Source organism: Chionomys nivalis, chromosome 8, assembly GCF_950005125.1.
Source record: "Chionomys nivalis chromosome 8, mChiNiv1.1, whole genome shotgun sequence".
Classification (NCBI taxonomy): domain Eukaryota; kingdom Metazoa; phylum Chordata; class Mammalia; order Rodentia; family Cricetidae; genus Chionomys; species Chionomys nivalis.
The window spans coordinates 93,007,450-93,018,984 of record NC_080093.1 but is presented as its reverse complement, the minus strand read 5'-3'; the positions used below and the strand labels follow the sequence as shown (position 1 = coordinate 93,018,984).

Here is an 11,535-nt window from a genome sequence, read left to right as displayed (position 1 = left end):
AGGGCAACCCTGTTTTCATAGAGGAAATACACTTCCACCCATGTTTGAAGTTGCCAGTTTTTTATGATCCCCTTTCCCACCTTCAAGACCCACCACATAGCTTAGCTTTTGGATGTTGAAATCTTTGTCCCCTCCTACTGAGACTATTCATTGGCAATGGAAATAAAAGCTCAGGGTAGTCTAGGGACTTAGATAATACCTACAGCTGGACCGAGATGCACTCTGACCTAGCTCTTTTGGCCTCTTTTCTGCTGCTCCTGGCGCTTCCAGGACAGCCTCAGGTACAGGCAAAGGGTGAAGGTATCATGTAGGAGAGATAGTTCTGTTTTGGGCTGGCCGCTTTTTTCCGTTCTCATTCCTGGGTTTGTGGCAAGAGTGAAGATAGAGAAAACTGGAAGAGAGATGATGATGGATGGGATGCCATTTTGTTGATTGGATATCTGTGGATAGTATGGGCATAAGATGAGAGGAAGTGGGGGAGAGCTGTATATTCTGATGTTACAAGTCCTGGCATTTTACCACCACATGCATACTCTTCCTGTGATAAAGATGCTGGTGGTGAGGATGGGATGGTCAGCCCAGGGCATTATAGATTAAGGGGCTTTATTAGGTTGAAGGCATAGCCAGTGTAAGCTATGTGTATTAGAGCTCAAAAAAATACAGGGGAGGTAAAGCTTCTCAGAGAAGTACAGGGATCATATTTAAACCCCAATTGGTACCATGGTCACAGTCTAAAATTTAGAAGGAATTTCTAAGATAGTGCTAGCTTATTCAGCTTCATAATGAAATGGAGAAAGAACTAATCAACTACAATAGCACATCTAAGCAACTCTCAACAGGCAGGCGCTATCTCAAGTGCTCTCTCTAGCTGTCTATCTTATCTATCCGTCTCTCTCTCTGTCCATCTACTTTCCAACCTTGAAGTAAAACAATAGGGGAAATGCCACAATTTCTACTACTACCCATGTGAAGGTACTGGGACACAGAGAGATTACATATGCAATATGAGGGGAAATAGAAAATGTAGCTCTAGAATCAGTGGATTTGAACTGGCTGTGAGCAAGCCATGTTATGCAAGGGTAAGAAGAATTCAACTTATGAGTCTCTTAGGCTTAGAGTTGCACCACTCTTGTTCTGGTTCACTGAGACAAGGGAGCTCCTTTCTGCCTTCACCTTCGGGCTTGTGCTGACCCATTCCATCATAGTTTAGAGCTGTGTAGATGCCTTTGACATAAGAGTATAAGATTTAGAATAAATGCCAAACTTTGGAGACGTTCCCAGCCTTGTTATTAGTTACATGATTTTATAAAATTCTTTTCATCTCAGACCCTTGTGTTTTTCAACTGCAATTCCTGGATCCCCACTCACCTCATGCTATGTTCTTGTGAGTGTTAGCTCTGGATCCAGATGTGGACTCCACTGCTGCTTCTCTTGATGATTATGAACTCTCTCTACATGCTTCCTTCAGGAGAGCCTGAGATTGTTGAGATCTTTGTTGTAGGGGTTGTAGAGGTCTTTGTTGACAACTGAAGCTCCTTAAGCCTGCCTCAGTGTTTTTTCTGAAAACCAGATAGAGAAACTGTGGAGTGTAGCTTTCTGCACTTATAGTAGAGATATTTCATTTGTATTTTAAGAAATAAAACTTGCCTGAAGGGCAGAGAGTAAAACAGCCCCACTGGCCAGCCCTACAGACCAGGCTGGCCTTGAACTCACACAGATCCTGAGTGCTGGGATTAAAGGCCCTCGCCACCACTGCCTGTCAAGAGTTCAAAGCCAGCCTGGTCTGTGAGGCTGATCAGTGCACCTGTTTTACTCTCTGATTTTCAGGCCAGCTTTATTTATTAAAATACAAATGAAATATCACTACATGCACTCAGTACATGATTCAGGGTAAGAGTGAGTGGTCAACTAATGGAAGTTAGGAGGGGCCTGAAGCTTCATTGATGGCAAATTAAAGTAACTCAAACTCCCAACACAGGGATCCCTCAGCAGCCAGTAAGATTCACTGTGTTCCCCACCACCCCAGAAGAGTGCTGGACTCTCATTTTGCCTTGATTTGCAAATAGCCTATAGTGATCCAGTGTGCTTCGTTGCCCTCAGTGTGACTTTGACCCTGATTTTGCAGTTGGTGAATAATGCATTAAATTCCACGGATGAGAGTGGCACTTTCCAGTGTGTGGTCCATCTGCCCAACAACTCGATATTCCTACAGCAGCTGGAACAGCTACAGAATACACTACAGGATCTCATTGACAAGTATGAACAACAGCTGTCCAGGGTGAGTGAGTGCTGGAGATGGGGCGCTTGCAAGACCATCTTTTACTGACTTCAGTTTAGCCAGGACTCCATGGCAATGATTCCCTGGATTTGAGATCAAACCTAAGGAAGAAAGGGAAAGAAAGGGAAATTTGATACTATTCTTAATGTTTCCCTTAGTAAAGCATGGCTCTTAATGTTTATAGGAGCTTCTTACATTGATAGATAAAATAGTGGTTGTAGATCCATTGAAAAACAAGACGAAGGAAACACAGACATGCATATAGTCTAATCAAAGGGTTGAACACATGATGATCAATGTGGAGGAGCAGAGAACAGATTTGCCATAATGAACTGAACTAGATGTGCCAAGTGGAAGGGTTGGTCTGGAAACCTTGGCACTGAGCCTATAATAAGGACAAGGGAGTAGAAATACTATATCTGTAGTCCAGTGTTGCTAATGGTCTAGCAAACCTTATTTGCTGAACTCCCGGGGAAGCTTCATGATATATGGCCAGACTAGAAGCTGGTATTGTTTATCTTTTGTGCTAGTCCTAAGGGGTGGGTGGCTCTAAAGCTTCTATGAATAGTATAGGCGGTATTTTTTTTCCTTCAGAAAAACAGGGACCTGAGTGTTCTCAAGTAGGAAGTTGGGTTATTACTACTGTTAAATAAAGTGATAGACAAAAGGTAGATGTAAATGGATGAGAAGAGTCAGGCTCCTTGACATTTGGAGGAACAATATACCTGTCCTTCATGCCCAGGCCAAGGAGTATGCACCTCCCACTGAAGACCAAGACAATCAGACTTTGGAAGTGAGTCACACGCTGGAGTCCAGGAATCCTGGTGTCACTGGGTCCCAATATGACAACCCAGCTTTCAACCTGCTACGCCTAGAACTGGAACGTGCACAGGAGTTGATAGCCCAGCATCAGGCCAACGCAGGTGTCAGCGGAGCCTGGGAGCTCCTCCACCAACTTGGGAACCAGGTGTGTAAATGGATCAAAGTGCTCCCCGTTTTCCCCTTCCTCTCACAGCCTCCTTTCTTAACTGGTTACCTATCATAGACACTTCCCCAAACCTCTTCTTTCTGGAGAAGACGCCGAACCCAGAAAATGGAGAGTGCGAGTTGAGCTTGAGGACACCTGTGACCCACATTCCTGGGATCTCATTCCCTCAGGTTGCTAATGCCAGTCTGAGCCTGAAGCTTCTGGCTGACGCTGACTTTCGAAGCTTTCGTGCTCTCCAAGAGGAGGTGGACGTCCTTGAGGGCCGACTAAGTGAGTGTGAGAGGGAGAAGGAACAGGAACAGTCTTCCAGATACCCTGGTCCACCCCTGGCTCCGGGTGAGTTCACAGACTGAATTCCCCAAGATTTTGTTTCTCCATTGACTGGGACAAATGCGTGATTGCTATAGTAGCCTGAGGGACGATTGGGAGGCCAGTAAAGGTCTTGATAAGGAATAAGTCTTCAGTTTCCTGATTGTACCAAGACTGGTATCTTCTCATGGACATATCCACATATGCAGCCATTTATACATCTGATAGTCAGGCAAATGCATTCATCTCTATCCATGCAAAATCAGTCTATTTATATGATTATGCATGCAGTTACATGAGCATGTTCTCATGCACACATATACTGGTTACACTCCAACCTCTGCATTCTGTGGGTTATATGCTTTGTAGCTAGCTCATATCTCGCTTGCGTTGCCCTTTAGGTTCCTGCACTCATGGAGGCCTACAGAAAGTGAGCAGACCCATTGTGCTGAAGCTCAACTGGAGGGGTTTATCATACAAAGTAGGTACCTGGGGCCGAGACTCAGCACCCAACCCAGTTTCTGCCCTTTACTGGGTGTCTCCCCTGCGAGCTGATGGCAGGTGAGTCCTGGATGACAAACTTTATATGCCTGGGTCCATCCCATATGTACTTTCTTAGTAGCCCTAGCACTGATTCTTTTTTTAAGATTTTTATTCATTTTACATAACAACCACAGCTGTCTCCCCTTCCCCCACACACCTGATCCACTTCTCAGAGATCCTATGGAGAGTCAACAAATCCTGGCAGATCAATTTGAGGCAGCACTAAGCCCCTCCCCCACTGCATCATGACTGAGCAAGGTAACCCACTATAAGGAATGGGCTCCAACAGCATGCATTAGGGATAAATTCTGATCTTACTGCCAGGGGACACATAAACAGACCAAGCCACACAACTGTCACCCACATTCAGAGGGCCTAGTTTGGTCCCATGCAGATTCCCCAGCTGTCCATGAGCTCCCACTAGCTCAGGTCAGCTGTCTCTGTGGTTTTTCCCCATCATGATCTTGACCCCTTTCCTGATATTACCCATCTTCCCTCTTTTTGACTGGACTCCAGGAGCTAGGCCTAGGGCTTGGCTATGGATCTCTGCATATCTTTTCATCAGTTACTAGATGAAGGTCCTATAATGACAATTAGGATAGTTATCAATCTTATTACTGGGGAAGGCCAGTTCAGGCAACCTCTTCACTATTGTAAGGAGTCTTTTTTTTTTTTTTTTATATTTTCGAGACAGGGTTTCTCTGTAGCTTTTTTTGGTTCCTGTCCTGGAACTAGCTCTTTTAGACCAGACTGGCCTCGAACTCACAGAGATCCGCCTGCCTCTGCCTCCCGAGTGCTGGGATTAAAGGCGTGCGCCACCACCACCCGGCTAAAGAGTCTTCTTTTAATAATTCATTTTAATTTATTTTTATTGAGTTCTACATTTTTCTCTGCTCCCTTCCCTGCCTCTCTCTCCTCCATTTCAATCCTCCCCCAAGGTCCTCATGCTCCCAATTTACTCAGGAGATCTTGTCTTTTTCTATTTCCCATGTAGATTAGATCCATGTATGTCTCTCTTAGGGTACTCATTGTTGTCTGTACAATTCTCCGGGATTGTGATTTGTAGACTGGTTTTCTTTGCTTTGTGTTTAAAAACCATTTATGAGTGAGTACATATGATAATTGTCTTTCTGGGTCTTGGTTACCTCAATCAAAATGGTGTTTTCTAGCTCTATCCATTTGCCTACAAAAGTCAAGATGTCGTTATTTTTTTTTTCTGCTGTGCAGTACTCCATTGTGTAAATGTATCGCATTTTCCTTATCCAATCTTTGGTCAAGGGGCATTTAGGTTGTTTCCAGGTTCTAGCTATGACAAACAATGCTCCTATGAACATAGTTGAGCACATGTCCTTGTGATATGATTGAGCATCTTTTGCATATGTACCCAAAAGTGGTATTGCTGGGTATTGAGGAAGGCTTTTTTCATAATTTTCTGAGAAATCACCATACTGTTATCCAAAGGGCTGTACCCCCAGCAATGCAGGAGTGTTCCCTTTATCCCACAACCTGTCCAGCATACGTTGTCATCAGTGTTTTTGATCTTGGCTATTCTTTCAGTTGTAAGATGGAATCTCAGAATTGTTTTAATTTGCATTTCTCTGATGGCTAAGCATGTTTAGCATTTCCTTAAGTGTCTTTTAGATTCCTCTGTTGAGAGTTCTCTGTTTAGCACTGTACTCCATTTTTTTTATTGTATTATTTGTTTTGGTGATCAATTTTTTTTGCAAGGAGTCTTAACGGGGGTCATCTTTGTGGATTCCTGGTAATTTCTCTAGTAATAAGTTTCTCCCTAACCCCAAATTGGCTCCCTCTATCAAGATATCTCTCTCATTGTTCTCCTTCTCTGTCTCTCCCCCAACTCTACCATCCTGTTCCCTCTTCTTCTCATCCCCCACTCCTTCCCCTTCCCTCCAGGTTACCCAGGAGATCTTACCTATTTCATCTTCCTAGGAAATGAGTAATACTTCACTGTGTAAATGTATCAAATTTTCTTTAATCACTTTTTGGCTGAGGGGCATCTAGGTTGTTTCCAGGTTCTGGATGTTATTAATAATGCTTCTATGAACATATTAGAGAAAGTGTTCTTGGGGTATGATTGAGCATACTTTGGCTCAAGAGAGGTATTGCTGGATCTTGAGGTAGATTGATTCACAATTTTCTGAAAAACTGCCATACTGATTTCCTTAGTGACTGTATAGTCTGTACTCCCACCTACAGTGAAGGAGTGTTCCCCTTACTCCACATCCTCTCCAACTTACGCTGTCATCAGTGTTTTTATCTAAGTTTTTCAGACAGGTGTGAGATGGTATCTCAGAGTCATTTTCATGTGCCTTACCCTAATGATTAAGGATGTTGAGCAATTCCTTAAATGTCTTTTGACCATTTGAGTTTCTTCTGTTGAGAAGTCTCAGTTTAGTTCTGTACCCTATTTTTAAATTGAGTTATTTAGGAGTTTGATGTCTAGTTTCTTGAGTTCTTTATATATTTGGAGATCAGTCCTCTGTCAGATGTAGGGTTGTTGAAGATCTTTTCCCATTCGGCATGCTGTCATTTTATTTACTATATCCTTTGCCCTATGGAAGCTTCTCAGTTTTGAGAGGCCCCATTTTTTAATTGTTGTTCTCAGTGTCTGTGCTACTGGTGTTATATTAAGGAAGTGGTCTCCTGTGCCAATGCATCCAAGGCTATTTCCCAGTTTCTCTTGTATGAGGTTCATTGTAACTAAATTTTCGTTGAAGTCTTTAATCCACTTGGACTTGAGCTTTGTGCATGGTGATAGATATTAATCCATTTGCATTCTTCTACATGTTAACATTCAGTTAAGCCAGCACCATTTGTTAAAGCTACTTTCTTTTTTCCATTGTACAATTTTGCTTCTTTGTCAAAAACCAGGTGTTCACAGGTGTGTGGATTAATGTCAGGGTCTTCAATTTGATTCCATTGATCCACATGCTTCTTTTTATGCAAATATCAAGCTGTTTTTATTATTATAGTTCGAGGTCTGTGAAGAATTATGTTAGGATTTTGATAGGGATTGCACTGAATCTGTAGATTGCTTTTGGCAACATGGACATTTTTATTATGTTGTTCCAACCTATTCAAAAGTGTGGGAGATAGTTCCATTTTGTGATATTGTCTTCAATTTCTTTCCTCAAAGACATGAAGTTCTTGTTATCAGGTCTTTCCCTTGTTTGGTTAGAGTTGCCCCAAGGTATTCTTTATTACTTGTGACTATTGTAAAGGGTGATATTTCTCTGACTTTTTTCACCCCATTTATCATTTTTTATAGGATGGCGATTTTATTTTATTTTTTTTTTTTTAGTTAGTCTTGTATCCCATCACATTACTGAAGGTATTTATCAATTTTAGGTGTTTACTGGTAGAATTTTTGAGGTCGCTAATGGGTACTATCATATCATCAGCAAATAGCAAAAATTCAATTTCTTCATTTCCAATTTGTATCCCATTGATCTCCTTTTGTTGCTTATTGCTTTGGCTAGAATTCTGAGTCTTATACTGAATAGATATGGAGAGTGGACAGTTTTATTTTGTTTCTGATTTTATTGGGTTGCTTTGAGTCTGTCTTCATTTAGTTTGATGTTGATTGTTGGCTTGCAGTAAATTGTGTTTATTATGTTTATGTATTTTCCTTGTATCCCTGATCTCTCCAAGACCTTTATCATGATGGGGTGTTGGATTTTGTGGAAAGCTTTTTCAGTACGAAATGAGATAATCATGTGGGTTTTTTCATTCTTTCAGTTTGTTTATATGGTAGATTACATTGACAAATTTTCATATGTTGAGCCATCCCTGCATTTCTGGGATGAAGCCTACTTGACCATGGTGAATGATTGGTTTTGTTTTTGTTTTTTTTTAAATGTGTCTTGGATTCGTGTTGCCAGTATATTACTGAGCATTTTTGCATCAATGTTCATAAGCGAAATTGTTCTGAAATTCTCTTTCTTTGTTGAATCTTTTTGTGGCTTGGGTATCAGGGTAACTGTAGCCTCATGAAGTTTGGGTTGTTCCTTCCATTTCTATTGTGTGAAACAATTTGAGAAATATTTATAATAGCTCTTTGAAATTTTGTCAGAATTCTGCACTGAAACAATCTGGCCCTGGCTTGCTTTTGTTGTTGTTGTTGTTGTTGTTCGGAAACTTTAAATGACTGCTTCTATTTCCTTAGGGGTTATAGGTCTATCTAAATTGTTTATCTGGTCTTGAATTAATTTTGGTATGTGGTACCTATCCAGAAAATTGTCAATTTCTTTTAGAGTTTTCAGTTTTATGGAGTTCAGGCTTTTGAAGTATGACCTGATGATTCTCTGGATTTCCTCTGTATCTGTCCCTCTTCTCATTTCTAATTTTGTTAATTTACATATTCTCTCTCTGCTTTTATATTAGTTTGGATAAGGGTTTGTCTATCTTGTTGATTTTCTTAAAGAACCAGCTCTTTCTCTCATTGATTTTTTATATTGTTTTCTTTGTGTTTATTTTGTTGACTTTAGCCCTCAATTTGATTATTTCCTGTCTTCTACTTGTTCTGAGTGAGTTTGCTTGTTTTTCTTCTAGAGATTTTAGCTGTTCTGTTAAGTCACTAGTATAAGATCTTGCCAAATTATTCATGAAGGCATTTAGTGCTATGAATTTTTCTTTGCCCTGTTTTCAGAATGTGCCATAAGTTTGGGTATGTTGTACATTCATTTTCATTGAATTCTAGAAAGATTAGATTCTTTCTTTATTTCTTCCGTGACCCAGTTGTGGTTCAGTTGAGCGTTGTTCAGTTTCTATGAGTTTGTAGGCTTTCTGCACTTGATGCTGTTGTTATATTCTAACATGTGATGGTGATCCAATAAGATACAGGGGGTTATTTCAATTGTTTTGTATCTATTGATATTTGCTTTGTGACTGAGTATGTGGTCAGTTTTAGAGAACGTCTCATGAGGTGCTGAGAAGAAGGCATATGATTTTGTATTCGAGTATAATGTTCTAAAGATATCTATTAAGTTCATTTGAGTTACAAAATCTGTTCCTGTCCACTGGCCAGCAACACTGCAGCTGTTGCTTTTCAAAATGGTTATCTATTTCAACATAGTATAAAATACATAGAAGATGGAATAAAATACCATTTGACTCCAAAGTCCTTACTCTAAATTGCTTTCCCAGTTCTATTTTTGTGTGTGTGTGAGAATTTCATAGCAAAGGACAGTGTATTTTCATCATGCTCATCCTCCCTCCCTGACTTACCCCCATATTGTCCCTTAAAATTTATGTCCTCTTCTTCTGTAATTACACACACATACACACACTCATACACACTCTCTTCTGTAATTACACACACAGAGACACACATGCATACATAAACATACATTCAGATATACTCATACACACTCTCATACTATCACACACACACACTTACACACTCACACAGTCTAAGTCCAGGTAGTTTTTCCCACATGTACACGTGTGTTGGACTGACCATGTGGGCATGAGCAATCTGTTAGGAGTTTGCCCCTGAGGAAAACAGATGCTCCTTCCCTCCACATAGCTGTGAAGTGCTTGTAACTCTCCACCTAGGGCTAAGACCTCCTAAACCTTTCCCACATCTATGCTGAGACGTTTATTGATCTAGTGCAGGTCTTATGTAGGTCACCATATTATTGTGAGCTCATGGGTGAGACATTCCTATCATGTCTAGAAGACACAGCACTGCTCCGGGTCCTTTGGCTGTTACACTTAATCTTTCCACCCCCACTTCTGCTGCGTTCCCAGGGCTTGATTATAGGGGTTATGTCACAGATGCCCCACTATTATTTTCATAGTTCTTTAGTACTGATTGCTGCTGTCACTTAATGGTTCTACTGTGTGGGGTTCTTGGCCTAGGTACTTTGATTACTACCGGTTGTACAAATCCTATGGTGACCTGGTGGTTCTGAAGCACTATGAGCAGTGGAAGATGGGCTATGGTGATGGCAGCGGCAACACCGTCTACAAGAACTTCATGTACTTTAACTACTATGGCACAGGAGACATGGCCAAGGTGGACCTTTCTTCCAACACCCTGGTGCTGCGACGTCCATTGCCTGGTGCCACCTACAACAACCGCTTCTCCTATGCTGCTGTGCCTTGGACTACCTTAGATTTTGCCGGTGACGAGAAGGGGTTGTGGGTGCTCTATGCCACAGAAGAGAGCAAGGGTAACCTGGTAATAAGTCGTCTCAATGACAGCACCCTAGAAGTTGAGCAGACCTGGTATACTAGCCAGTACAAGCCTTCTCTTTCAGGGGCCTTCATGGCCTGTGGGGTGCTCTATGCTTTACGCTCGCTAAGCACACATCAAGAGGAGATCTTTTATGCTTATGACACGGCCACCAGTCAGGAACACCGACTCAGCATCCTGTTAGACAAGATGTTGGAAACACTGCAAGGCATCAATTACTGTCCTTGGGACCACAAGCTCTATGTTTACAATGACGGATTCTTAATAAATTATGATCTCACCTTTCTGACAGTAAAGGAAAGGCTGCCAAGCTCTTCCATTAAAAGGCCTTCTGGAGCTTAAGCTTCAATCAATCATATCAGGTCCAACAAACCCTCCAGGCCAGGAGACTCTGTGACTGATCAGAGTACTCATAAAAATACTTTCTTCCTCACCTCTAGAAGGAAACCTCTCTTAACAATCATCTACCTAAATGATTGAAGTACAGTGATTATATTTAGTTCTGTATGTAATCAATATCTCAATCAACACATTAAGGTGCTAAGAATGGCCTACAATGATTCAATTAAGAAAAAAAATACAGTCTTAGCTAGAGAGGGTTTGGAAAGGTAACTGAGTGCTGAATTATGTGTTTAGCATGCATCAGGGTCTACATTCAATGCTTAGCACAGTGGGGTGGGAGAACAACTCATCATTCAATCCTTAGCATTAAAAAATAACCAAAAAAAATTAGCTAGAGAAATGTTGTCCTTTTCTGACATTTGAGCATCACACTTTTAAACTTAGCAGGACAGTTACTAGAATTCTAGGATCACGTGACCTTTCATTCTAAGGGTAGAGCTGAGTCCATTTGATTCCAGTGATCCATGGGCGCTGGTATCAAGAGTGGGGTACAGAAGTTCCCTTCATACTTCCACACCACCAAAGGGTTCTGCAGAGAAGAGAGGCAGAATAAGATAAGTTCTTCACTACCCTCAACCACGCCTGACCCTGTTCTAGGAAGTCAACTACTGAATTAGTCAGGATAAGTAGCATGGGATATGGTTGGGACTGTGGATCGAGACATTCCCAATAAAAACTTCTTGGTATGATTGCAGGAAGTCTTCTAGCATGTGTTTGTTCTTTCCTTCCCCTGTTCAGTGTGCTGAGAAGGTGTGGGTTTAAATTCTCCCTGTGTTCCTCATCTGTCCATACAGT

General features: G+C 41.3%; 1 protein-coding gene across 1 annotated transcript; it reads left to right on the top strand.

Annotated features, from left to right (window-relative positions):
* Positions 1–215: 215 nt before the first annotated feature.
* Positions 216–10,680, top strand: LOC130879088 (olfactomedin-4-like). Its single transcript, XM_057777102.1, has 6 exons — positions 216–281; positions 2,126–2,278; positions 3,021–3,245; positions 3,437–3,602; positions 3,977–4,136; positions 10,002–10,680. Exons 1-6 carry the CDS (start codon positions 216–218, stop codon positions 10,678–10,680), a joined length of 1,449 nt encoding a protein of 482 aa, XP_057633085.1.
* Positions 10,681–11,535: the final 855 nt, after the last annotated feature.

Excerpts from the sequence above, each read along its gene's own strand:
- LOC130879088 (XM_057777102.1), top strand. The coding sequence starts at position 216 with ATGCACTCTGACCTAGCTCTTTTGGCCTCTTTTCTGCTGCTCCTGGCG. Across the intron at positions 282-2,125 it reads CGCTTCCAGGACAGCCTCAG|TTGGTGAATAATGCATTAAA; the intron begins GTACAGGCAAAG and ends CTGATTTTGCAG. Across the intron at positions 3,246-3,436 it reads TCCACCAACTTGGGAACCAG|GTTGCTAATGCCAGTCTGAG; the intron begins GTGTGTAAATGG and ends TCATTCCCTCAG.